Raw genomic sequence first — 27,114 nt, forward strand, 5'->3', positions numbered from 1 at the left:
AAATCATCTTAATGATGGGAAAATAGCTGCTTACCACATGAGGAATGAAAGACAAACACTTACTGCTAAATAATTTAACGTTTTTATTTGCAATTTTACAAGTCATCGCTAGTCTTTACATCCGGAAAAAAGTGTAAAAATAAGGCCATTTTTTACAGTTATTTCACTTTAGCATTAAGGGCATTTCAGTATATTTTAAAACCATTGAAGATGCCATAAATAATCAAGCTAGCTAGTGATCAACACACTCAATTCCCAGCGTATTATCACAGCGTTTACAAACAATTATCAAACTAGGTATCAGCTAGGCAATGAACAGCAAGTCATTCTGTGTAGCCAAAACCCCTTTTTAATAACCACAGACTATTATGAACTCTGACAATACAACTGCTGGGATTGTCCCAAAAAGCCCTATAAAGCCCTAAATAGTTCTGTGTTATTCAATCTGCTCACGGCAGTGGAGAGCCGTGCCAATCTAACACAGGCAAGCAAGAATAGTTTAAATGCTGCCTCAGCCATCTGACGCAAGGCAATTTGGTTTTTCTGGGAAAACTGGTTCTTATAAGCTGCCTGTATGTTGATAGCAAACTCAGAGATTCACACAGCTAAAACCTGTCCTAATTAAGCTTTTGGTTTTAATAAGCAATTTTAATAAGAAATATAAAGTATGCATTTAAAGTAACAGCTACCCATGCACGTCCAAGTCTCAATTCACGGCAAACGCTGTGATGGGAGCTCCTGGAGTCAGGGTCTTGACTAAAACACTTCATGGAGCAAGCAGCTACCTAAAGAGAGACCGCATCTACCGCCACTGCCAGCACACCCATTCCTTCACTCCCGCAACTAAACTGGTTTGGTCTTCCTTCACCATGAAAAGAGAAGGGAGTCAGACAGGGAAAGGCTTCTGTTTCTCAACAGCTATCTGATGCTAAATCTAGCATTAGAGAGCTCGATTTAGCATCGTAGTCTGTATACAGAGATTTGAAATGCTATATGTGGAATACATGATTTCAAGTAAAAAAAAAAAAAAAAAGCAAGGAAGCTAGATCCATACAGCACCCTTTCTATCCTGAAAATCAACAGAATTATCTCCAAAACTGACATCAAGGCTCAAGAAAAATCAAGCGTCCTAAAGAACTTACACTGTGCTCCTGATAGGAGATGGCTACCAGAGATTTCTCAGCGGTTCCTTTAATTGGGTACCTTCTGTCAATAGGCCAACAAATTCAAAGGCAAGGGACACCTTTGCTATAGAAACCTTCAGTTTTCCATTCCAACAAATCCACTGTAGTCTTTCCAGGACTATATCAAAGAGCCAGAAATATATATGGCTTTTTTCCTTCTTAAAGGCAATGAAAAAGCTATAAAACTCTGATTTAAAGACACATTTTAATTCATTAGAACAAAATACCAACTTTGGCAAACAAAAAGGTAGCGTATATAAGATCTACACTGTGATAATTTCAAAAAGACATAGCCTTAAATGGCACCAATCTCTTAAGGAAATTAATAATAAAACATTTCAGAATACAAGAGAACATAATCATTTATACCACCTCAACTGCAAAAATGAACGAGAAGCACATTCGGATTTTAGTGAGCAGAACTAACAGTGAATAGTCTTCTGTAAGAAAAGAGGTAGCACTGAAGGCAGCAGGCAGCAGCAGCTGGTCTATGACAGGGATACGTCCCGTACTCCCGCCGACACAGACACTCTTGCATGCTACAGGTATGTGCCTTTGAGACCATTTCACATACACAGAAAAGACAATACGAGTGGCCCATAAGGAGAAGCAGATGTGTGTGTATATATATATATATATTCTTTTTACCCTGTTAATGATGTCCTACTACAGTTAATCAGTAGTATAAGACATGGTACAAGATATTCATCTACAGAAACTCAATGCAAGTGCAATCATTTTCCATTTCTGATAGGTATATTCAACTGCAAATTCCCTCCCACCCCCAAAACAGGTCATTCATGCTTTACAGATCTTATATTCGGCAGTACATGGAGTGCTGTCACGTTTCCTACAAACAAAAAAACAAGTCAAATCAGAGATTTTACATTTAAATAGTTTTTACATTTATTCTGAAAGCACATCCTTAGTTTTATTATTAAATCAACAGGCAAAGTCATGAAACTAAATCATTATTTGTCCTCTTCTTACTAAGCAACTGCTAGACTGAGGAGATTTTTTTTTTTTTGCTTCATTTCATCCACTAGACTGCTAAGAATGACCCAGGGAGTAGAAGAGCATTTGATCCAAATGGATCATTTCAAGTGATGCACTGACTGTGCCTATCAAAAACTGAAAACAGACAGAACAGTTTCAGGATTCCTAACTAATTTGGAGACTACATCAGGAGCATCCCTTATAATTTATTTTAAATACAGTATGTTGTTTAGTACATATTTTATAACCAGAAGCTGAGTATTAGTTTGTGAGAATTTTGATTTTGTAGTCCGCTAACAGCAAATTTACAATACTTAAACATATGAGGATTAAAATTCATAATTACATCCACATATATGTATTTTGAAGTTCTGGAACTCCTGTTTTGCTTCACAGAAAAAAAACCCTATATCAAACCTCTGCACTATTATTCTTGACCTCTAAGGAGTTCTAGATACCGTAAGAAAAAACTCAGGGGTTAACAGTGTGTACACATACCAGATCATTAACGTCTCTTATCATTCTCACATGCAAAACGTAAAATTGGACCTAAGAACTCGATTCCTTTTTTCCCCTCTCTCCAACTAACCCAGAACACTAATCCTAGCTTAATTAGAAACATCTTACTTCAGAGGTAAAGACAATATTCCTTAATCCATACATTATTTTGGAGGAAACTCGAAGCTTAATTTTCATATATGCCATCTCAAACTTATTAAAAAATACTGGAAAGTCACTTGTTCTTTAAAAGTAAATAAAAATCAAGACTATGCACTTGAAAAGACCTTTGCATTAAGTTAGAATAAGAGACATAACGTTTCAACCATTACCTTCTCAGAATCTCCGCAATGGAGAAAAGCAACACAAATGAAGATAGTTGTTTACAAAAGTATTTGTAGTGCAAACTCTAGTTGTTAGGGTAGTAATGACAAAATACTGACAAGGAACAGTCAAACTAAGCTATCCCGTCTTAAATCTGTCCCGTTGTAACAAGGTTTGAAGAGTCAGGTTTTTGAAAGAGCTAATTTGACCCTAACACAAGTGCAAGAGCAATTGTAACTATCATGAAATGCATCTGACTACTGGACTAAGCATTAGTTCAAAATACAGGAGAGGAAATCAGTTTCAAACAAGCAACTATATTTTGACCCTTTTTAGGGCTACAGAACTCTGAATTTGAAAAAGAAATCATCTTTTTATAAAAAGGTTTAAAAAGATCTTGTTTGCACCTTCATTTATTTTATTTTCTTCTAGAAAGCTGAAAATGCAGATGAGTCGGTAATTCTGAGAGACATGTAATCTTGTTTTCTCTGAAGGGATGAGCACTACCTTTATAATTCTAGTGTCCGTGTAATGCAGCAAAGGTGGTTTCCAGCTCCAATGGTCTTCTAATTATAGGGAATTATACTACTGGCTAACAAAAGTAACACACCATTGGAATCCATTTCACAATACTGAAACAGGTGCAACATTCCACTGAGTATGTATATAATACAGAAAAATATGTTACTCATTCTTTAAAGACTACCCGAAACTAAGCTATGTGATATGCAATCACTGGAAGCTATCATTCATGCACGGAATGATAATGTTTTTATGTAATCCTATTCTTCCAAAATGAAGAAATGGTTATTATAGGTCTTTCCTACAGGAAACTGAAGTTCCCAGCTAGATAGATTCCACACTTCTCCTGAAATCCTCGGTAAGCCGTAATAAAAAAAAAAAACACAACCAAAACCAAACCAAACACTTAATTTGGACTTTTGCAATGAAACTTAAGTGGAAAGTGTATACCTTTTTAAGGTTCAATTAATTCATTTGTGTAGCTTCTTCCATCTCAGCTGGTACATTAGTTTTTAAAATACACGTTTCCTTGCAACTCTCATCAACTGCATACGAGCTGAAGAGCAGAAGGGGAAAGAGGTCTAACTGAATGTCCTATAGAACTGGCAGATTAAACACACAAGAAAGAGAGGGCAAGAAAAGATGTTTGCTCTAATTTGAAGACTACAACCCAGCAAGTATGAGGTACTGGAAGCACAAGAGTTCACAAAGGCTCAGCTACATCAGGAACCCAGAAAACTAAACAGGGAGATCTAGGCCTTAATAAAAGGAGATTAGAGCAGGGTTTTCAGACCAGAAAGAGGTTTAATAGTCAGATGTTCACAGCGAGGAAGCTTAAGGAAAGCATTGGGCGCAATAAGACTTTTCACGTTGTAAAATTTTCAGGAATATAACATTCTTTAATTTTTGCTGATGTTGCTTTAGATCCCTCCTCCTTTCTACACCCTGAGAAGTCTCTGCACAGATAAAGGCAGAAAGACCTGCCCTAATACTACTAACTCCCATGTACTCTTATTTGGACCATCCAGATTGCAGGTTATCCAAGCCATGGATGAAAAGCAATTGCTCAAAAGCACTGAATTACTTAGCAGCACACAGGTACACAGCCACTCTGCTTGCAGGGCCACTCTGGCCCTTGTAACGATACCATACTGCCTATGTGGAAGATACAAAGGCTAGAACCTCACTGGATATAAGCTAGCGTCAGGGTTCTCCCAAGTTGTACTGTGTGTACTTCATTACAAATACGAACCGCAGGAGTATTTCCTCTGGTTTGCTTTATTTGTAACATCCCTTCCTTTGCTTCACGTACCCCAGCTAAATTCCAACAGATTTTGCTAACAGTTAAGTCAGTTTTGATGAGATGCTTATCATAACGTTCTATGTGTACCACCTAACTTGCTCTGAATTTTCAGTATTGTGTGCTACAAACTATTTCTCCAACAAGGCAGGCCTTTTTCAAGAAGATAAAATAGGACATCACTGCAAGCAGGAATGCGCAGAGGCATTTAAATCTCCTGCCACCCCTCCATGAAAAACGATACGTAACAATCGGTTGTTCTGAAGATAAAGTTGAAAAGGCCCTATATGTCTCGTTAAAAACACGACTACTTATGCATCTATTATTTTACAATTGATTTTGCAAGTCTTTAACACAGGGACACCTATCATTGCTGCTGCAGGACAAAAAAAATGAAGTGGATCCACACATGAAACATTCCAGTAGCAAAGCTGACTATTTGCTTTTTCAAACAGCACAGGAGCACTGGTTTAGGTCAAATTTTTTTCACGTTTTCCTTGTAACTAAGCCCGTATTATTTTATTCAAGGTGTTTCTGGTCGAAAACACAAAACCACAGTGGTTCTCCAGTTACCCTCCACTACAATTGGTACATCTTATGTAGAAGAGAGGACGCTCCTCAGTTCACCTCCAAGGCGTCCAGTTCACGTAAACCATTCTGGCTCCTAAAGCCTGTGAGACCTAGTGATGCCAGAGGGTAGCCAAGCAATAAAATAACACAAGCCCACACAAGCCAATGCTACCACTGGTTTTAAGAGGTAAACTGACGTGTTTTAGAGCAGATGCAAACAGTACTCTCTTTGGCAAGCATACCTATGCCAAATACGAGCTTAAGAACAGGGTTCTTCCTTCCTTGAAATTAGTGCAAGTGTTAATTAGCAGCTTATCCAAATAGCAGATACAAAACCAAAGCCAAATATATTGTTAGGCACTTTAGCTTCCCATCAGCTGCTGTGATAAGCTCACATATAATCATCAGGCATTTGAAAAAGACAGGGCAGATAAAGCTCAAGAAACTTACATACATGTTAGCACTGCTTTTGCTCAGTCATTTAGAAATTTGCAACAATGATAATAATAATAATAATAATAAAAAAGTAGGCTTACTCACCCATTTTGTGAAAAGAATTTCTTATAGACCCAGAAGGCTGCCAGGAACACCACAACTGCCACAATCACTTTAGAAAGAATTAAAAAAAAAAAGCCTTAGAGTGATAAAGATCATCTCTAGCTCACAAAAAAGCCTCAAAAATTTTTAGCAGAAATAGCACCGCTGTCTTCATCCACAGTCCTATACACACACACCCCCTCCCCCCAACCCAACTTAAAATTTGCATGGCTTATTTCACAAATATGTATTTGAAGCTTTACTCAAGACTCTTCAAGACAGTTGAGAGCTCAAGAACAGTGACCTCCAAGATGGCAAAACCCCACCAGCTCAGTAACATCAAAACAAACAGGTCAACATCCTAACGCTACTTTTTACAACAAGTTTATAAGAAAGTGGTAGGCTTACAAAAGTGGGTAACAAATGCAAGGACAGAAGACGGACTAAGCACTTTTGTTCAGTGGCACAGTTATTTATTCACACTTCCAGTAAACCCAAGCTCTGAAGAGTTTATGAAAGCGACTGAGTTGTGGAAGACTGCCTTTGAAATCTGATGCCTCACACGGATGAAAAAAAATACATATTTTACATGAAATTCATCTATAATTGCTAAGTAATCTTAACTTTTCTTGAAATACGCAGCTTTAGGAGTAGACAAGCATGTTTAAAATAACCCGAACTCCAAAATCATGTTATATTACTGCAGTCACAGGTGATGACCAGAATACCAATTCCACATATAAAATATAATCCACATCGCATCTTGTTCAGGTTTTATAAGATACTTACCACAGATGATGGCCGTAATATACGCACCTAAAAAGAGAGTAAATCAGTATCACAAAAGGAACACATGTGCTTCTTATTCAAACATTGTTATAAAATATTCACAAAGTTATTTCAAATAGATCAAGCACTTCTGCCAACACAATCTTTGCAGCAGGACAGTTTATATCACAAGAGTTATTTAACTTAAAATATTCCTATTTTTAAATGGATTTTACCAAAACCCATTTTTCTTATGTCAAAATAAAGAAGGAAGTTTGCATGAAACAATTTCTCCTGAATACAAAAGCATGTCCCTGAGAAGTAAAGCTGCTGTTACATGTATTTTCATTCTAGTGGAAAATTCTTGCAGTTCATACTTACTTAACTGGCAAGTTGGCACTCCAGGAACCCACTGGTTTCCTCCAGCATACTGAATACGAGCTTCACCATGTAATCTGTAGCCTGCATAACATTCAATCGTAATAAAATCCCCGACAGAATATGAAGGCTTTTGTCCTTCAACTACTCTACCATAATTTATGTTTGGAGTGACATCACCTGGAAAGAGACGGGGCAGGAGGAGAAAAAAGGAAAGGAAATGAAGTCCAAGAACAGAGCTGGTACATGAAGCAGATTCAAGAAATTGGCATCAAGAAGTCCCTACATTTGTGTAAATATCAGAAGCTCAGTCAATCCTTAAGACATTTTATATGCAAAGGCCTCCTCCTTCCTAGAGGCTGCAGATACTTCTGCTGATGGACATGCTTCAGACACATTAACAGAAATACACATCTCTGCTTCATTAGGACAAACAGTTGAATCAAAGTAATGACAACCTCCATTTATATTATAACAGGTGCTCACATGGTGCAAAGTGAAGTGAGAATAAAGTCTGCCATCGTCAAAGGAAGAATCTTCAGAAAACACTCCCAGAAGAGATCTTTCACACTGGCTTTTGAACTTTACCAATTTCCATAAACAAAACTAAGACTGAACAAGGACTCCAACTCTGCCAAAAACTTTCCTCAGTTGCTGAAACTCCACCCCACAACACTCAAAACCCTACGAACATAACCTGTCGGTGCCCTGCTGACAGACCTCTGACTTTCAGGGTCTGCACACTGGTACATCCGACATTCGGAACTTGTCGCTCTGCCCTTCATTTTATCAATTACGCTTTTTACTCACATGTACAGTTTTGTAAAGAACTCCACGTATCCTGGCCTTGACAAGTTACTGTCATCTCTTCAGCACCATCAGGGAAAGTACAGTAAGTATTGCACTTTAACTGAACAGTCTCTCCTTTTGCATATACAGATTTCACTGGAATCACTACTCCATCTGTGATCTTTGGGGCACCACATACACCTTCAGTAACCAATACAAGAATTTAGAAGTAATTTTAGTGATAATAAACTTGAAATATTTCATAATTCATTAACTCACTCTACAAATATACATTGCCTTTGTATGAGAAAAATAGATCAGCATATCTGAATAGTTTAACTTTACTACAATTTTAAGTACAGATGTTTCCTTTAGAAGACTTAAATGAAACATCACTGTAGATATTCATTAAGGTAATATGATCTTATGATGCGGTAGCTAAGAAATTCGTATTTGTTGGTCAATTATTTTCGTAAGCTCTAGAATCATTTCCCGGTGCCTTATCAGACTCCTTCATTATGGAACACCCAAACACACTCTTTGCAGAAATGGCTGTCATTTTTGGGAACTCATTATTAGAACATGCATGTAAAAAATTCTCTCACTGTACAACACTCCCTCTCCCTCTAGCACAAAGAGGAAGGAGGAAGGTTACAGAAAAACCTCTGCAATGTCCCCAGCCCTGCAAATCAGTCCTGACTTAATTTGCCTGGCCAAAATCTAACAACATACTACACACTATACAAGACGCCTGGAAAATAAGAGTTGAAGAGCTGCACAGGAGAACACAGACACGTAATGATTTTGATTACTCTAGAAGGACACCATAGGTTTCCTCATTGTGCATACTCCTAGTTCTTTCTATCAGAATTCAGAAACACATCTTTTCTCCTGTATTTACACATGAAATCACTAGAACAAACACCATGATGCTATTACGATGCAGCAGCATCACAGTACGTCCACATCACAACTTCTAGACACACGTCTAACTCAACTCACTCTCATCCGAAAACTCTTTGGAGTTAAGAGTCACTCAAACGCCTAAAATGGTTGCCCATAGATAAGACTCCACGTCAACCTCCTTAGCTTCTGATTTCCAACTACAGCGTTATGATTTTAAAATTCAGTTAAGACAGACTTACAACATTCTCAACATACAAGACAAGTTGGATTCTTATTTAAAGCCTTACTTTTTTCACAAGTTGGTTTTGGAGACCAGGTGTTATCTTCTCCACAGGTAATTAGGTCTGGTCCGATCATTAAATAGCCTGGATCACACTCAAACATGACTGAGTCCCTATAGCTATAGGAAGGTCCAAATCCAGATATCTTTTTTCCATTTTCAACTTTTGGGTTATCACATTTGACCACTGAAATAGGTAAAAGAAAAACAGCTTTGAAACATTTGTTAACAGTATCTTTGCAACAGACACAACATCCTTTTACTACTTGTAAGTTTCCTTATCTAGTTTCTCAAATTGTTTTGGAGGGGCTTTGTTAAAAGGTTATTCTCTTGAAGGTGGAGAAGGTCCTTGTTTTAAGCTACTGAGTTGTAACAGTACACAGTCAAATAAGAAATTATAATAATTGATATAATTGCATTCCACTTCCAAAAGACACACTCCTGTACAGTGGCAGAATTTCAGACAACAAAGTGATAATGATTAGGGTTCAAATGACAACATGCAAGCATCTGGTATTTCTCCCTACATCTGCAAAGCAAGACTTTGTGCTTGCTGGGCTTGGCGTTTACTTCGGCACTTGCATAGTAGCTGTGTTTAGAAAGAGTTCTTCCTTACCTTTTTACTATTTATAATCTAGCTTACACATTCTTGCTCTTTACACAATTTTTCTTCAGCTACCCAGGCTTCATGGTCTCTCAGTTCCTTCATTTTGTCCTTGTCACTTCGACCAACAGCATGCTCATACATATGTTTTTAAAGTTTTAACTTAAATTTTAGTCATATTCTGTGTCATAATCAATCAATTTCCATAACACAGTCAATCTGATCTCCACTGGAACTACATCAAATTTAGTACCAGAGGATCTGTTTCTTCTTTTCTATAGGGAGGTCCATTCCCACCACCCCCCCCAAAAAAAAAAGGGGCAGATATTGAAGCTTATATAATAAGCTATAATAAGGAAGCATATTAAAAATCCCAACAACCTCTACATTGTGGAGGTGGTTCACTCCAAACTCCATTTGACTGTGCATCATACGTGCAGAAAATAGTAGCCGGGCCAATCAGCGAGAAGGGATCTGCGCCTTTTGGTACGTTATCACACGTATAGGTTACTGCTGTTTGATAAACGTAGCTATCTGCTTCCGTGTAGCGCCCATTGGCTATGCTTGGAGGCGGTTCACAAGGAACTCCTAGAAATAAATCACACAAATTAGTTGACAGAATTTTCCTGTTATCTTGTTCATCTCAGAAATAGCGAGCCTTGATTTTCAAGTAACTTTATTTAAAATCTGACACATAGCTATTTCTAACACAAGCTACAGTTATAACAGAGTTACTGATGGTCATTTATTATAGGGAGTCTCAAATTCAAGAAGAGGTTGACTTTAACTACTATGAGCTAACTGCCACAATAACTGATACTTTTCAGTGGTCATTCCTCAGGCACATCCCAAGTAGTTCCAAAACGATAAAAATCAGTCTTATTTTACCATCATTTCTTATACTGGAAAGTTTACGGCACAGCTGTTTTTAAATGAACTACCACCATCTGAATATAAACTTAAACACGGTAGTAATTTACTTACTTTCACACAAAGGAAGATCTCTATTCCAGCCAACACCTTTATCCTTAATTACACAGGAAATTTCATCATTTCCACGTAATCTGAATCTAGACAGGCAAAAATTTTTAAAGAGGTGAAACTTAAGAAATCTCTCATTTCTCGAACAAGCACCTTGTTTATATAATTCTGTTCTGTGATTATGGGGATATAACATACCGAGTTTTTGGTGTAATGGGAATGGTATCTTTTTTTTTTTAATTTTGCTAACAGTCTCAACTTTGAAAACAAAAGAGAAGGAAAGGAGACATCACTGAAGGAACTGATGGAAGTCTCACCATTTTGTGTACCCTGTCATACTAATGCTCTAAAGTTACTAATACTAAAGAAATAAGCTCTTAAAAGGAAAGGGAGGAAAAAACCTTGCGAGAGCTTAGTGCTTTTGACTTAATTTGCGATACGCAGACAAGCGAGACGTTATTCAATATAATAATGAAGGGTGATAAATATATGTATTTATTCCCTCTGCCACAGGAGCATTGAAAGAAGTCATTAGAGGTAACCCTCTAGTTTTCACTCTGCAGAATCTCACTAAAAAGCTTAAGCCTTGGTTGATGCAAACAGCAAGTAAAACCAGAGAATCAAATCAATTTTAACTTTAATTTCATTTGCTCCAGGTAGAATTCAGGAGACATTTCAAGTCAGAACTGGAATGGAACCTGCATAAGAAAATTTGTTGGTTTTTTGTTTGTGTGTTTTGTTTTTTTTTTAAATCTGGTCTAAACAGAAAAAAATGAAAAAGGATTCATTAACTTCACCAAAATACTTACCCTCTTTCACAAGAAAAAGTAGCTTTTGAACCAAATGTAAGATCCTTCACATTAATAAAACCATGTTCTAATTGTCCTGGATGGTTACATTTTCTCTCTAGGGAGAGTCGGAAAGAAAAGAAAAAAAAGAATCTACATCTTTGTAGTTACACACAAAGACTAAGTCTTTAGCATATACTGCTCTTATCGTCATTAGCGTTTTTCAAGCTTCATTTAAAGTATTACAGAATACTAATTTTCACTTGAAAAACAACTAAAATTGTTAAATATCAAAAGGAAAAAGCAAAAGAGCTCATGCAGACATTACCTGTACAGAACTGCTCTGTGGGTGACCACTGTAAGTCTTTACCACATGTACGAGTTAATGATTTTCCAGGGATTCTTATATACCCCGGCCGACAGACATACGACACCGTGGTTCCAACTGGAAAGCTCTCCACCGTGCTCTCCTCAAGCTCTGCATATTGCAGCCTCTCTGGAGGCATACACGTGTCTGTCAGAGTAAGAGGAAGGAAAAAGCAATACGCAATCTTGTCAACAAGAAGAGATACAAGTTGAGGCATAAGCATAAAAGCTAGGCTCATTCAGTAGGTTTTAAGGACTCATCGGTAAATGAAAGAGGTAATGTTCTTAAGAGCCAGAGCTACCTGCATATTTAACTAGGCTTCAGTTTTTTAATTTATATTTTAATAGCATCCAATGTCCAACTCTACATTAGTACAGGTTAGTTATTCATTTGTTTTCTCAAGTTCTTCTTTAGCATTTCCTTCCAGTTCATATTTTTTGTCTGTTTGCCTTATTCTTGTAGTCAAATGCATGACTTAATTCACTGTACACCCATCTGCAGTAAAATGCCTATTTAGCTTGCTGCAGGAAAAACAAGCCAGCCAACCATACTCACATCGTTCGCTTCCCTTCCTAAGGCAAAAGGCCAGGCAGATCATAAAGGGAAGTTTAAAATCAGCTATGCAACCCAACAGAGACCCACAGACCCGGGGACGTGCCGAGGTGCAGTTAATGCTGAAAATGTGAAACTCCTCCGTGCTAAAGGACTCAGAAAAACACGTTCAAGATCTTGCAACCCAGGCACATATGTCAGATCCGCTCAGTCTTTGCAAGACTTACACACGACAGAGGCCATCACCTCTTTGACGATACCTGTTAATTTCCTCTCCGATCTATTTATATCACGGTTTAGAGATTTACCAAACCACAAAAGAAATTTAAACCTCAAGCTCGGGGTCAGAACCAGCACCCATTAGCACCAAAGCCAGCACGCCTGTTTTTGCAACACAAGCTGGCTTTCGCTTTTCCGCCCCAGACCCCACCGAGGCCGCCCGGCCGCTGCTTCCGCCACCGCCGCAGGCCGCCTCCCTCTCCCTGCCCACCGCCTCCCCGAGCAGGCCCCGGGGGCCCCCCTCAGCCCAGCGGCACCCTCAGGGCCAGGGCAGGGGAGGACGAGCTCTCTCCCTCCTCCCGGTCGCCCTCGGGGACGGGAGGCCGCGGGAGCTCGGCGTGCCGCCCCCCCCAGCCTCTCAGCTCGCCCGCCCGCAGGCCCGCTCCCCCGCCATGGCGGGCCGGGGAGGGGGAGCGAGCGCCCGTTCCTCACCCTCAGCCCGTGTTCCACCGAGCCACGACAGCGCCAGCGCCAGCACCAGCACCAGCAGGAGGCCCGGGCCGCGAAGGAGCGGGCGGCGCGGCTGCCCCATGACCGCGACGGCCCCGGCAGCAGCGGCCGCTCCGCGCCCCTCACTCAGGCGACGGCCGAGACGCAGCGCGGGGCCGAGGCGCATGCGCGGCCCGCCCCTCCTCTCGGAGGCCGCCGCCGTCGCCATGGCGCGGCCCTTCAGCCCCTGGGGAGGGGCGGGGCGGGGCGGGGCGGCGGCCAGCGCGGCCCGTTACTGGGCGGCGGTGGGGCCGCTGCCTCTCCCCGCAACCGCCGCCCCGCGCCGGGGCTTGCCCGTCCCCGGCCGGAGGAAACCGGGTGTGGGGCGAGGCCCCGGCCTGGGGAGAGGCCCCGGCCCGGGCGCTTTCCTGGGCAGGGTCCCCAGAGAAGCCGCCCACGTCTCCGGCAGAGAGGAAAAGCTTCAAAGCGTGTTTAGTTGTGCAGCTCCTGCGCAAAGGCTAATTAAAAATAAAGGTGCCTGCCTGCCGGCCCGGGATGAACAGCCCCGTGCAGGGCTGCTGCTCCTTTGAAAGACAAACTGCGTGTGTTGCTGAGCGGTAATAAAAAAAAAAAAACAAACCCACCTAAAACTCCAGATGGACACAAAAGGAGACACAAAACCTAAAGCAATTATTGTCCCACGTTCAGCTTTTATTAGGTTAAGCATTCGTAGAGGAACACTGCAAATAAGCGTTCCTGTAAGAAAACAGCAGCATCTATTGCCCCTGCAGATGGGAATACAGTTGCTATTAAGACAGACTTTGGTTTAACAAATTGTTGCTTTCACACAGGCAGGGGAATGCTTTTGTGGATCTTGCTTATGACAGGGTTTGCAAATACAGAAATGTTCTTCAGCAGACGGCAGCAGGACACAGAAGGCCCTCTGAAACAGCGTCCGTACCGAGTGCGGTTTGAACTTTGTTAGATCCTTACAGTAATTAACGAGAGCAGAAAGAGCATTAACTGATTCTACAGTAAAGTGCCTTTTTTTTGCCACAGAATTTCAGTCCCAACATGAGCAACGCTTCCGTGCAACCTGCAGCCGCTCTGTACGGAGGACGAGTCCGATGCCTGGTTACTGGCAGCACGGATGCCCAGCCTAGGAAAAAGATGACATGCTGGTGTTAAAATGAGACCTTTCCTGTTTTCACACTGATGGCTAGCGAGTACACCGTAACTCGGGGGGGAGGAGAAAACTTCTGGGAAATGCATTGTTTCAAAGGGGGAAAAGCCTTTAAAAAAAAAAAAAGAGCTAATGTTTACAAGTGCCATTTTGTAGTCAAAGCTGATTATGTTCAGAGTGCTGCTAAATTCATTGTTCTCTGCAATAGATTCAGCAGAGAAAGTAGATTTACCTGTAAGTAAAAATGGCATTGCAGTCAAGTGTAAAAGCAAGCAAAAAACCCCAAAGGCCCAGTTCAGTGTCCTTTTCTTATGCTAGTGCTGTTAAGGTAGTTTTTTAGAGAGCAAGCTCTCTAAAATTACAAGTAATCCTTACAAACAAAAGCAAGTTTATGTCAGAAGCAAGGCATAGCCTGAAAGTCTGACCCATGAATGTCTCTATTCAGATTATCGGAAGGAAACACACACATCGAGGGTGAAGTCAGAAAGAAAAATAGGATGTTTAAAAAAAAAAAGTATGTTTAAACCAGTCTCTTTTATTCAGCAAAAGAAAGCATCTTACCAGAAGATTGAGGGGAAAGAGTTTTCTACTTGAATGACCATGTTAGAACAACTCAAGTTTGCAGCTATAACTGATATTTTATGTTGAGGAATATAAATCTATACCTTCTGTGGAAGACATGAACATTTCTGTTCAGTTATCTCGTTCGGAGGGGTTTGGTAATTGTAGTTTTCATATGTGTGATAATAGCTAAGTGAAAAAGAAGAAAACAGTGAACTGTATTGGTTTGTAAAAGAAGACTCAGGTTGTTTTCCTGAAGAGAGTCTTGAAATAAAACAACATAACCACACCATCGATTCCAGGTTGCTGTGACTTGTACGGTTTGCAAGCGAGCTGAAGATACAAAATTAGAAAACCCAGCCACACTCAGGGGAATATTTGAAGTGTATAAAGTGTATAAAACTTGGGACTTAGCAACAAAGGACATGAATGAACATCCAGAAGGCCGCCTTACCCTTCCTTCTGCTTAGAAATAATTTTCCAGACAATGCCTGCCCCCAGGAGAAGCAGGACTGCTGCAGCTGCGACTCCTGAGAGGGAAGAGGGCGTATTATTCCCACGGTATGTTTTCAAGCATATCAGCACAAAACACATAACGAGGCACATCTTCGAAGTAAGGAGGGGGAAACGGTGCCACTGAGGCCACTGCATAAAGCTAAAGATCTGGCCACAAAAATGGTTCTGATCTACTTACCTAGGCCTACTGAGCCAGACTTGCGTGACGCTGAAGGGAAGAGAAGAAGAAAAATCAGCAAACTATTCTAACAAAATATGGTGTTTCTCAACTGTAGTTAATCACTTTATCAATGAAGCTTTTACTGCTAAGGCTTATAATACAGGATTTCTTAAAAACCACACTTATATACTTTTTTTTTTATATACAGAAAGACATTTGCATGTTTAAAATGCATTTGCATGTTTCTGTTTGATCTTTGCTTCGTTCACATTTCACTCACTCAGTTTGCAGGCCGGTACGGGAGGGTCCCAGCTGAAGTCCTCTTGGCACTGAATCTGACTGATACCTTCCAAGGTGTAACCATCATCACATTCAAGAGTGATGTTAGTCCCAGAGCGATAAGTATTTCCTTTTATGGCTTTCTTAACACCTTGAACTTCTGGGAATACACATCTGATCTCTGAAATTAGAAGTAACAAAAAAAGGACATTTAATGAGAAGGAACATAAAATATGAGAAATACCACTGTGGGTTATTTAAGACATTGTTCTTGAATTCTTTCTGAATGTAACCAGGAATTAATTTGTATTCCACGGGGTAAATTCCTTTCTTTGTGGCTGCAGAAGAGGGTAGGCCTCTCACTCTCACATGTGAATATTTGTACAGATCAGCTACTCCACACTGATACTGCATGTGGAAGTCGGGTGTAGTAGGGGTACCTTGGGAGAAGCCTGCCAGAAAAAGATTTTTCTGATACTGGGCTACCAAAACATTTGGAGAAGAAAGGTGTAGCAGGGAAGAATTCTGTGGGAGCTTTAGAGCCAACTGCCTGTAACCCAATTCTAGTCTGTAGAAGTCCCTTGCCCTTAAAAGATGTCACCAGCCATATTATTTATCAATAATTAATTTATTAATTAGTCCAACCATCTAAGCTATTTATACCACTGATTTCAATTAAGTGAGTTAGTTGCTTCAGTTTAAGTGTCTAATCACCTTTGACAGTCCAAGCCCAGGAATTCTGGAGGAGAAGGTTCTCAGTGGAGACCAAAGAGATCAATGTGTAACTTTTAACTTTTGTTTCGTGTCTTTTTTCTAATATTTATTTTTACTTTCACATGTAATTGTTAGTAAGGATACTTCAAAACCACAAGAATGTGGAATGTCAGGGAGAATTTTTCTGTGATACTGCTTCCTTTAAAGAGCCTCTGACTTATTTACAGAAGCTTTTGGTACGGGATTTCCTCTCTTTGTTATCCAAACTCTTTTCAACTCTTGAGTCACTGAGGTGGGAGCAGCTCCACCAAGGAAGGCACCCTGTGTGGGTAATGCATTTATTCTGGTGAATGTCCAGTTTTCCGTGCAGGAACACCCGCGCTAGGAATCTTGTGACTTTCGTGAAATTGCCTTTAGTCAAGTTTGCCCGATGACTGACCTTCACAGTGAGCTACACAGACATGCCAGGTCACAGATACAGAGGCATTTTCCAAGAAGGGAATAGTCAGGCTCATGTGTAATCTACAGACCGTCCCTCAGAGACAAATGCTCTGATATAATAATTTCCTTTGTTGCCTGTTAGTGATAACTGGGGAGTGAGAGACACAAAAAGGGAAGGGAAAAAATTTCTACTCTTCTATTAAAAGTAAAAAGGTTTTAATGGAGGAAAGTTACTATACAACTCATTCATAGCAACAAGAGCAGAGATGGAAAACATCCAAGAATTAAAATTGCCTTCTAGAATTCCAAACAACATGGGCAAACTAAGCACTAACACACCTTTGCACCGAGGAGCAGGCTGGCTCCAGGTTCCTGACACCGTGCAGTTGATGAAAGCATTCCCAACAAGTGAATAACCAGGATTACAGCTGTAGGATACAGATGCTCCATAGGAAAAAGAGTCAGAGATGTTGCCTTTGAGCTTCCCGTTGGTGATGTTTGGAGGATGGAGACACCTCACAACTGCAAAGTCAGGGAGAGACAAACGAAAGTGTTGACAGGAGGATCCTGATGGACGGCCAGAGAGTAGCTAAGGCACCGTACCTTTGCAGCCTTGATTGTTCCCTTTTAATTTCTTCACCTAGGCTAAATAACTGATTTTGTAACCCTGTAACTCCATCAGGCTTTGGAAATGGGCATGAACTTGGTCTTGTTCTTATCACTCATTCTGTAGTAGAGGACTTAGATTTAGTCCTTATACAAACCTTTCCCTAAGGCAAGTCATGTTAAATGTCCTTTCTTCTTAGCTCTCTACAACAAAAACACACCTTGACAGATCGGAGAAGGATGGCTCCAGGCTCCAGACTCTGTGCAAGAAATGGATGCAGTCCCAATGAGAGAGAAGCCGGGCTCACAGGTGTATCTTACAGATGTTCCAGGAGTGAAAAATGCTTTTGCTGGGCCACTGAGAGACCCGTGGGCGATATCTGCAGGCTTGGAACAGTGCAGCACTAAAAAGAAAGAAGTGCAGATCAAAACAGAGCTCAGACAGGCAAGATGGGAAACTTTTGAGCACCTGTGGACAGCTGTACGCTCACTGCCACAGCTCTGAATCCAACGCAGAGAGCCAGCCCTGCCCAACCCTCTGCGCTCACTTCACCCCTAATCCTCTATAAAGCATATGGCATCACACACATTTCTTCTTACACAAAGGAATATTGCCCAGCATCACCCTTCCCAGTGTATCAGATAAGAAGAGTGAGAGGTCTTTTGGGACATGAGCAGTCTTGCATTCAATTGTAAGGATGTCTCCAGGCCTATAGAGGGACTCCAATCTCATTGCTTTTGCATTCCCAACTCTTGGGCTCACAGCCAACTGTGGACAGCGAGGGTGTAAAGAACCCTTTAGACTGTGAGCTTGTGTGCGATAGAGACCACAGAGTCCTCATTCTTGGCCACAGAGACCTCATTCTGTCTTCAGTGGTGGAGTTTGTTGAAGCAGCAGCTCGTTTCAGCAAGTCCTTAATCAAATACCACTACGTGTTTAACACATTTAGAAAGTTGAGAAGATTCCGTAGAGAGAGCACAAACAGACCTTCGCACCGAGGAGGGGGATGGCTCCAGACTCCGTATGCTGTACAATGAACAGACTTATTCCCAATGAGGGAGAAGCCGTGTTTGCAGTGGTAGTGCACAAGTGTTCCTACATCAAAAGTGTCTGATAAAGGACTGCTGTGTTCCCCATTAGCGATGCTTGGAGGGGGCCGACACTTCACTACTGAAAGAGGAAAGGGCGAAGGTGAGAAGGTGACATTAAATTGTAAAAAAAGTTATAATAAGAGAATAAAAAAGTGCAATTAACCCTCTTCACTGCAAAAAGCAGGACAGGTTGGGAAGAGGACGTAGCGTTTAGTAAATCTCGCCTCTTTTTATAGTAGACCTACCTGGCTTCGTTGTGGTGTCAGGATGATGATAGTGTTCTGCCACTCCATCTAGATGCAGCATTAAGAGTTTAAAATACACATTTGGTCGAGCAAATACAATGCGCAAATTTACCTTCATTTTCCATCATCCTGCCTTTATATTTCCAGCAAAAATTTCACTCCTCTCTGATAGCCAGTGTCCTGCCATGAAGCTACCAAATTTCCCACTTTCAGGAAGTGAAGAGAACACGGATTATGGATTGCAACAAGCAGCGTGAGAAAAGTGCAAAACATACTTATACTTACAGCATTACCCAAAACCTGGCTTATCTCCTGTGTGAGAAGAGAGGCATAAATAAAAGGAACAATTTCTGGTTTCTCCTTAAAGTATTTGGAGCAAACAGGAAAAATGAAGCCAACCTTGGCTTCAGTGAGCGGGTAGGAGCAGTCGGGGAGGAATCTGCAATGCTAACGAGTCAGAGTGCGGACGCTTACCCTGCTCGCAGACTGGTACGGGTGGGTCCCATGTTTTATCAGCTTGGCACTGGGCTGTGCGATGGCCTCGCAAGGTGAAACCTTTATGGCACTTAAAGCTAACTGTATCTTTGTATGTGTAGCGATGTTTAAGAACAGATACTCTCCCATTCTGGATCTGTGGGGCTGGACATGCCACCTCTGAAAAAGAAATTCGTTATCTCAAAGAGGAAGCCATATGTATGCTATAATTGATGCATATATAAAGTCTGTCCTTAACGTGCCACTGCTCAGAGGAGTTTCACAGGTGCTTGGAGACTCACAGAAGAATAATTTCAAGGATTGAGGGCTTTTTAGTTCCTTTAGGTACCCTAGGTTTACCACATTATTGTATATATAAACATAGTTTTGTGCCTACAAGCAGAATAATGCAAATACATTCCAATAAATATATTAAATGGTGTAGAAATCCATAAGTGCTGTTAGTCATTCTCATGATTGCTTTACTATACCAAGCTCATGCCTTCCAAAGCAATTCCATCTGAAGGAAAGACTAATTGCAATGATCAACCCCTGCAGAACAGCCTTGTGGTTTGGATAACAGTACAGTATTTGGAAGAGCCCAGTTCAATTTTACTCAATATCTCACTCTTCTACTGCAAGGCACATTTCCTCCGTAATTTATTATTTATGTTTGTGAAACAAAAGGGACAAATCCCTGCAGGCATCTTACAACTCTTCATTCTACATAACTCCGAAAGATCAAAAGCTAGCATCTGGAAGATTTTTAGAAGAAACCAAACAAGCAAACAAACAAAAAAAATCCGAGAGGAATATTATGCTTAAAAAGTCATTCCTCAAAGCTCTATTTATTTTAAGGAAATGCCACTTTTTAATTTTAAGGACTTAAATTGGCAATTCTGGGCCAGATCTAGTGGTGACCTACTTACTCTGACAAATGGGAAGAACACCACTCCATGCGACATCTGGTCCAAAAATCTCACATCGCCTATGAGACTGTCCGACCAGTCGGTGCCTGGAGTTACAGAGGAAGAAATATCAGCTGATACCCAGTCATTCAGCTTGGATTTTGCACTCCCACTCTGACACTACCCCCAGAGGTGTCCTTCTGCAGCCTCCTGATTCTGGCTGGTCACCGAGGTGTTTCTGTTGGTTTGACACATGGGAATGAAGGACACCAAGTTCCTCCTTCCCGATCCAAGAGGAGCAGCAATGATCCCCAGTTACTCTGGGTTAGATTGGTCAGGTGCTAAATCAGGACTCAGACCCAAGTGATTTCCAAACCGCTGGAGCCTCCTTGCAGCATGTGCTTGCTTGCACTCTCAGCTCCTTGCAACTCTCTTCTCCATCTGAGAAGGCAGACTGAAACTGAAGTTTGCAAAGTAATCTATTGAGCACAGGCAGGGAAAAATGAGAGACTTCTCCCTTTCCTGAGCAGGTGACTATGGCATAACTGGAACCAAAATACAAATTCTGGCCTGCTGTGGGAGAACGGCCTGCGCAGAGGAGTGGGCTCTGAGCCTTTACTGTAAGTCGCCCAACACTGAGCTCAGAAATGGAGTCAGCAAAGGCAGCGTGGGACTCACCCTTCTTCACAGGTGTGGCTCACGGTTGACCCAAAAAGGAGATCTGTCAGAACAACAACTCTGCCATTCTTTGGTGTTTCAGGGTATTTACATTGCTTCCCTGGGAAAGAACAAGGCTGAGTTTAAACTCCTCTCTTGCAGTTTTGCGATGCACTATGAGAAGGTATCTTAAGGATCTGTCCACATTCAGACACCAATAAAGACGTGATTTTTAAAGGCCAATAGCTGCCCAAACTATGTGACTAGTGAAGCCATGTATGAATCGTTTTTTAAAGAATTCCTTTAAGAAACCCACAAAAGTAACTTAGACAATTTTCAACAACCAACACCAAACTGATTGAGCTATTCACTTTTACAGAACGCTAGCGCTTCAGACCACGTGTGGTTTTTGAGGCATGTCAGGGTTGGGGGTGCTCCAGGATGTCTCGTGTATCCCGGCCGGCAGCTGTATCGCACGGTGTCGCCAACAGGAAACTCCGTCAGGTGTTCGTATTCCTCAGTTAGCTCAGCAAAGGTTAAGTTTGGAGGTGCTCCACAGCCACCTATCATTAAAGAAAACACAGGGAAAAATAGGGATATCAACCACACAAAGTTGTTTTAAAATGTATATTGACTATGTGCAGATAAAAGTTTACAAGAAAAACTGACAACAACAGGGAAGGACTGAAGGATTCAACATTTTGGGAAGAGTGAGGGAAAGGATGAGTCCTACAGGATTTCGAAGGCAGAAATTCCCAGACTATCCATAACTCCAGCCATTAGCTTGGAACCACTGAGTACCTGCACACTGAGGAAGAGGGAGGCTCCAGTTTCCAGAGTTGGTGCAGTAAATCGATGCCTCTCCCAGGAGGCTGTAGCCAGGGTCACAGCTGTAATTTACCACCATCCCAGTAGTGAAAACTTCCAAGTCCTGGCTGTTGTGATTTCCTTTGTCAATGTTTGGAGGTGAAGGACATTGCGGCACTAGAGAGAGGACAAAACAAAATGAAAAAAGGGGATGGACAAGGTAACATGGAGGAAGAACACATGCACATCCCTATGTGTGCCCTGCCCTGCCCGCAGCAGTGCCAGTGGGGACGGACGCGCGCGCACCGCAGAGCCCTACCTCCGCACCGTGGCGGCGGCCCGCTCCACACGCCATGCTCCCCGTCCGCCGTGGTGCAGAAGATGGAGGGCTCTCCAGACAGCGGGTGGCCGGCGTCGCAGGTGTAGGTGACCACGTCCGCATAGGAGAAGGTGTCCGTCAAGTGCCCGCTGTGTCTCCCGTGGGGGATGTCCGGAGGCGGATCGCAGGTGATACCTGTGGGCGCACACAAGGTGGCTTTCAGCATCAGCGCTGCAGCAGCACCCAGGGTCTGCAGGACACCCACGCTGCCCAGGCAGGGGACCGACGGGGATGAACCTGTCTCAGCAGTGATGCTCTCTGGATACGATGACCAGAGACAAACCTTGTACGGAAAAAATCACATGTGGGAAGGAAAACCTGCGCCCTCCTGTGAATCACTTCCTTGCAGCACCACGTCCATAACCATTGGTGACACATGCAGAGAGAGACTGACCACGCCATTCCTACCCATGACCAGTGGGAAGTACTTACCCCAGTAACGGAGTGTTTAAAATATTAACGGTTTTCCCAGTTTGGACCAGGATAAACAAAAGACCTTTGGAAACCTTGTCAGAAACGTCCAAACCAAACCAAAATGAAAAGAAAAATGAAAGATTTTACACATACAGTGCATTTTTGCAATGAAATCGTTGTCCTGAAAGATGTGCCACTGTCTCTTGCAAGCCATCCCCAAGGGCCTTTTGTTGTGGCCTACTTACGCTGGCAGACAGGAGCATCTCCACTCCACGAGACGTGCGTGCCAGAGACCTCGCATGTTCTCTGAGAGCCTCCAACCAACTTGTACCTGGAGTCACACGGAAAGATTTATTAATTTACATTCGGAGACTCGAGATTTCTTTGGAACCCTTGTAAGGGGCAGCCAAGACTCGGGAACTACGTTCCTTCACGTACATCTGAAAGCCTGCTTTACTTTCACTTGGCAGCTGAATCCAGCTCGTTGCAAGACTTACTCACCCTATCTCGCACGTGTAATTCACTTTGGACCCGAAGAGGAGGTCGGTCAGGACAACAGCTCTGCCGTTCTGCGGATCCCCGGGGTTAGCACATTGTTTCCCTGGAAGGGAACGTCGGCCCCCATGAGCCCTCAGCTGCTCACTCGCATCCCACCCAAGGATGCTGACGCAGCGAGCGGACCATAAAGCCAGAGAAACGTGAAGATCCAGCCAAGCCGGACGCTTCAGGCGTTTCGGCACTTGCAGGACGCACTTTTACAGAACTCCAGTGCCACGGACCACGTCCGATTCCTGAGGCATGTGATGGCCGGCGGCATCCCCAGGTGCTGGGCGTAGCCAGGCCGGCACACGTATTCCACCGTCCTCCCCACGGGAAAGACGGTCTGGTTGCTGTACGGCTCCTTCAGCTCAGCAAACGCCAGGCTGGTAGGTGCATTGCAGCCAGCTGCCAAGAAAGATAAGCCAGCCCAGTTGTCAAAGGAGTCAGGAGAAAGCAGATTTGGGAGAGCGGGGGAAGGCTAACATCCGGAGCCCGGTTTGAACACTTGCCCTGCTCGCAGACTGGCACGGGTGGCTCCCAGGTGTTATTCAGTTGGCATTGTACCACTCCGTGGCCACGTAGAACATAGCCTGGCTCACACTCAAAGGCAATGGTGTCCTTGTGTGCGTAGGCAGTCCTAGGAGACACTATTCTCCCATTCTGGATGCGCGGGACGGGACACGTTGCCTCTGGAAAAGAAGCGCAGGTCCTCAAAACGGGCGCTTACGCAGCAGCGTGCAGAGCTGTGCAGCTGCAAAGCCGCTGAAGACGTGCAATCCCTTTTTAGACCCGAGTCTGAAAATCCTTTTCCTATAGATGCCGTACTGCCTGCATGCAGCGATGTCAGACATGGAGGGCGGCACCCAAATGGGAAGGTGAGGCTGGGGGTGCTGGAGGCGGTGGGGTGCTCCTCCAGCCTCCTCCCCTCTGCCTGGCCACAGCTGCAAACCAGCCCGTGCAGACCCTGCCCTCGCGGGCACTTGGGCAAAAAGTGCAATTGTCTGGAGGTTTCCTGGGCTTTCCGAACACGAAGCAGTAGGGCCGGGAGGATTGCACGCGAGTCTCAGGACATGCAGACACCAGCCTACCTCCGCAGTGCGGGGGGGGCCCACTCCACACGCCGTTCTCCCCATCCCAGGTGGTGCAGTAGATGGAGGGCTCTCCGTGGAGCGGGTACCCGGGCTTGCAGCTGTACGTTACAGATGTGCCGAAGAGGAATTCATCCAGCAGCTTGCCCGTGTGCTTCCCGTTGGGAATGTCGGGCGGTGGCTCACAAGGGATACCTGCAGAGGTGCAGAACAAGGCTTCTAAATTCAACAGCAGCACCAAAGTACTTTAAATCCCTCAGTCTGTGGGGCATAAACACTTGTCCTAGAGATGATGTAATGGCAATGAAGCAGCAGCAGCTGGGATCTGCAGGACACCCACGCTTCCCAGGATGGGAACTGACGGGGATGAACCCATCTCAGTGGTGATGCTCTCTGTCTTTGCCTTGGAAGATATTTTCCAAGGAAAGCACCCAGCTGAATCTCTTTGTGGTGTGATTGGTTCCTCATCGCGCTCTGCTCAGCTCCTGCCACGGTGTACTTACTCTGGCAGATGGGAACATCACCGCTCCACCTCACTCGCGTCCCAGAGCTCGAAATCACACACTGCCGCTGGGACACTCCAACCAGCCTGTGCCTGGGGTCAAGCAAAGTCACTTTTGTCACTACAGGACTGTCTTTGGAGGTTGCATCTCCCACAGCAACCAAGTATTGCCTTAGTTGCCATCTAATGCTGCCATTTTAAAGCTATGACCCTTAGGTCGCATGGGGACTCCCCCCGGTCCCCTCGGTCAGCACAGGCAGTACATCCCTGGGGGGCTCAGGGAGCTGCCGTGCCCTCTCCTCTTCCTTCTGTCCTCTAGAAAAGTCCACTTTAACGACTTCTGGTTTAAGGCAAAGCTTCCAAAATAACCCCCCCTTTTCCCCTCATATGCTCCACACTAGCAGACTCAGGTGGTCGTGCCCTCTAACTGGCACTTAGAAATTTATAAAGAAATCCCCTTCTCCAATTGCCGGTGCCATTGGGACGAGAAATTAGACTAGAAATAGACCCTTGCGATGACCAGAATTGTTTAGTGTCAAAACTGTTGTAAACCACCCAAAGGATTCTGAGGTTTTTCCCTGATCATTTGGATGATTTCTCTTTTCTCTCAGCACCCGAGAGCTCCGGTTTCTCCTCCAGCATCGCCTTGTGCAGGCAACGCTGGGGTGCTCTGAGCTCAGAGACACGAGCACCCGTCTCTTGTGGGAAGACACGCGGTGCCTGCGGGTTGCAGGGAGAGCAGAAGCATTGCTGGTTTCATCGCAGTGAGGCGAAGGAGCTCGGCTGGGGCTCACCCTTCATTGCAGGTGTAATTCACTGTTGACCCAAAGAAGAGATCCGTTGTAACAATAAGTCTGCCGTTCACCGGTTCTCCTGGATGATTACACTTTCTCCCTGGGCAGAAGAAGACCTGGGTTTAAGCTGCGTTAACTCAATGCCATAGGGAAAGGGTCACTAATTCTGGGAGCCTGCCCAAGGGAGGAGGGAACCGAAAGGGAGAAATGACAAGGCTTCAGTCATCAGGCTGCAATTTAAACAAACTAGAAACATCTGCAAAACATACGTTTGCAAAACTCCTGGGCTTCAGACCACGTTTGATTTTCAAGACACGTAAGAGTTGGTGATATCTGTGGATGTTTTGCATATCCAGGCCGACAAGTGTACTTCACAGTCTTCCCAACAGGAAACTCCGTCTGATTTTTATACTGCTTGTTTAGCTCAGCAAACAGTAATGTTGTTGGTGTCCCGCAGCCAGCTGCCAAGAAACAAAATACACATGAGAAATACCTGCTGGCTGTGAAACGCAGCTAAAGAGAAACAAGCACATTGGGAGGCACTGTTACGAGCCCCGAGGTGTTAATATCTCTTCTATGTATTCTGACATTTACCGACAGAAATTAACACTTACTTAGCATGGAAGGACACATGCACCCAATTTATACATTCTTAAAAAAATGAAACAAATCACCGCCCCCCGCAAACCAGTTTAGCCAGTTTGGTGTTTCCACACTCTGCACATCCTACACTGCAGCGCTGCCACCATACAGCGTGTTGTCTGTGTGCCACAGAGTGCGGGATTCTGCAATTTCAGAACTTAGGCCAGCCAAGACCGTCTCCTCGCGGGAAGCCATGGGCTTTAGCAATGCCACCAGGTTATTGCCAGTGCCACCAAAATGAACACGTGCTCAGACCCGTGGGTGTCACTGGATGTGCACTTCACCCCCCACCCCACCCCCCCCCCGGCCAGTTCTGCAGGTTGGCAGGTTTGCCTGCTCCAGGATCAGCCGTGCATGGGACGGATGCTCAGGCAGCCACGGGGAACCGTGGTGGCAGCCGGCCCCACCTGCGCAGCGTGGGTATGGGAGGCTCCAGTTCCCCGAGGCCGTGCACGAGACAGAGGGGTCTCCGAGGAGGGAGAAGCCAGGATCGCAGGCGTAGCTCACGGACATGCCGCTGGTGAAGTTTGCCCCGAGCTCCGCGCTGTGCGTGGCGTGGGCGATGACGGGAGGTGGAGGACAAGGCAGCACTAAAGCTGCAGGAGCAGAGAAAGGCATTTTAGTGGTTTTGCCCGATGTAACAGCACATGTACCACAGCAAAACACCGTCACACCTGAGGTGACCGAGTGAGACAGAAAGCACGGCCTCAGGGCCCCTCCAGCAGCACAAGGATGGCCCTAAGCGTCCTCTTTCTAAACCCCCCTGTGCCCACGCTCACCTGGCTCGCAGGTGGGGACAGCCGGCGCCCAGCGGCCATCGGGCTGGCACTTGGCTTTGCGGCTCCCCCGCAGCACGTAGCCCGGCCGGCACTGGAAGGTGATGTTGGCCCCGGGACGGTACACAGCGCTCTGTCCTTCAGCCACATCTCCATTCTGGATGGTGGGGCTTGTGCAGGTGATCGCTGGAAGGGAAAAGCAGCAGAGCGTGGGCTGGGGAAGCGGGTGCCGGAGCTGGGGGTTCCCCCTTTCTTTTTGGGAGTTCAAAATTCAGGGAAGACCG

At 43.8% G+C, this 27,114-nt stretch overlaps 2 protein-coding genes across 4 annotated transcripts in view; both read right to left on the bottom strand.

The window, feature by feature from the left end:
* Window positions 1–66: 66 nt before the first annotated feature.
* On the bottom strand, window positions 67–13,259 carry LOC148055261 (membrane cofactor protein-like). Of its 3 annotated transcripts, XM_087761749.1 has the most exons (12): window positions 13,056–13,257; window positions 11,754–11,939; window positions 11,447–11,543; window positions 10,641–10,726; window positions 10,038–10,244; window positions 9,060–9,239; window positions 7,888–8,067; window positions 7,081–7,257; window positions 6,721–6,747; window positions 5,935–6,001; window positions 3,975–4,080; window positions 67–2,034 (listed from the first exon to the last, which is right to left on the bottom strand). In XM_087761749.1, the coding sequence occupies exons 1-11, from the start codon at window positions 13,237–13,239 to the stop codon at window positions 3,990–3,992; spliced, it is 1,482 nt and encodes a 493-aa protein (XP_087617875.1). In that variant the 5' UTR covers window positions 13,240–13,257; the 3' UTR covers window positions 67–2,034; window positions 3,975–3,989. The 3 variants fall into 3 exon arrangements, with proteins under 3 accessions (XP_087617875.1, XP_087617877.1, XP_087617876.1); XM_087761751.1 differs by lacking the exon at window positions 7,888–8,067 and having other exon boundaries at window positions 13,056–13,259; XM_087761750.1 differs by lacking the exon at window positions 3,975–4,080.
* Window positions 13,260–13,756: 497 nt separating this feature from the next.
* LOC104010344 (complement receptor type 1) overlaps window positions 13,757–27,114 on the bottom strand; it is a 29,222-nt gene continuing 15,864 nt past the window's right edge. The window contains exons 30-54 of the mRNA XM_087762379.1: window positions 26,834–27,016; window positions 26,462–26,650; window positions 25,682–25,873; window positions 25,413–25,512; window positions 24,620–24,711; window positions 24,117–24,311; window positions 23,538–23,717; window positions 23,242–23,433; window positions 22,990–23,089; window positions 22,734–22,819; window positions 22,015–22,209; window positions 21,690–21,872; window positions 21,266–21,451; window positions 20,910–21,009; window positions 20,253–20,338; window positions 19,324–19,503; window positions 18,850–18,897; window positions 18,501–18,683; window positions 17,734–17,916; window positions 17,246–17,428; window positions 15,753–15,932; window positions 15,491–15,520; window positions 15,251–15,326; window positions 14,901–14,985; window positions 13,757–14,211 (exon numbers count right to left, since the gene is read on the bottom strand). Coding sequence (XP_087618505.1) covers window positions 14,188–14,211; window positions 14,901–14,985; window positions 15,251–15,326; window positions 15,491–15,520; window positions 15,753–15,932; window positions 17,246–17,428; window positions 17,734–17,916; window positions 18,501–18,683; window positions 18,850–18,897; window positions 19,324–19,503; window positions 20,253–20,338; window positions 20,910–21,009; window positions 21,266–21,451; window positions 21,690–21,872; window positions 22,015–22,209; window positions 22,734–22,819; window positions 22,990–23,089; window positions 23,242–23,433; window positions 23,538–23,717; window positions 24,117–24,311; window positions 24,620–24,711; window positions 25,413–25,512; window positions 25,682–25,873; window positions 26,462–26,650; window positions 26,834–27,016 — 3,431 coding nt within the window. The 3' untranslated portion in view covers window positions 13,757–14,187. The remainder of the gene's footprint in view (window positions 14,212–14,900; window positions 14,986–15,250; window positions 15,327–15,490; window positions 15,521–15,752; window positions 15,933–17,245; window positions 17,429–17,733; window positions 17,917–18,500; window positions 18,684–18,849; window positions 18,898–19,323; window positions 19,504–20,252; window positions 20,339–20,909; window positions 21,010–21,265; window positions 21,452–21,689; window positions 21,873–22,014; window positions 22,210–22,733; window positions 22,820–22,989; window positions 23,090–23,241; window positions 23,434–23,537; window positions 23,718–24,116; window positions 24,312–24,619; window positions 24,712–25,412; window positions 25,513–25,681; window positions 25,874–26,461; window positions 26,651–26,833; window positions 27,017–27,114) is intronic.

This window comes from Nipponia nippon, unplaced genomic scaffold, assembly GCF_047370975.1.
Source record: "Nipponia nippon isolate SJK-2023a ecotype South Korea unplaced genomic scaffold, ASM4737097v1 scaffold_25, whole genome shotgun sequence".
Classification (NCBI taxonomy): Eukaryota; Metazoa; Chordata; class Aves; order Pelecaniformes; family Threskiornithidae; genus Nipponia; species Nipponia nippon.

Bases quoted from the DNA above. Each gene is read 5' to 3' on its own strand.
- LOC148055261 (XM_087761749.1), bottom strand. From the start codon at position 13,239: ATGCGCCTCGGCCCCGCGCTGCGTCTCGGCCGTCGCCTGAGTGAGGGG. The intron at 8,068-9,059 runs GTAAGGCTTTAA...TGGTTACTGAAG, and splicing joins AAAACCAACTTGTGAAAAAA to GTGTATGTGGTGCCCCAAAG. The intron at 4,081-5,934 runs GTGAGTAAGCCT...TCTGCTCTTCAG, and splicing joins AAATTCTTTTCACAAAATGG to CTCGTATGCAGTTGATGAGA.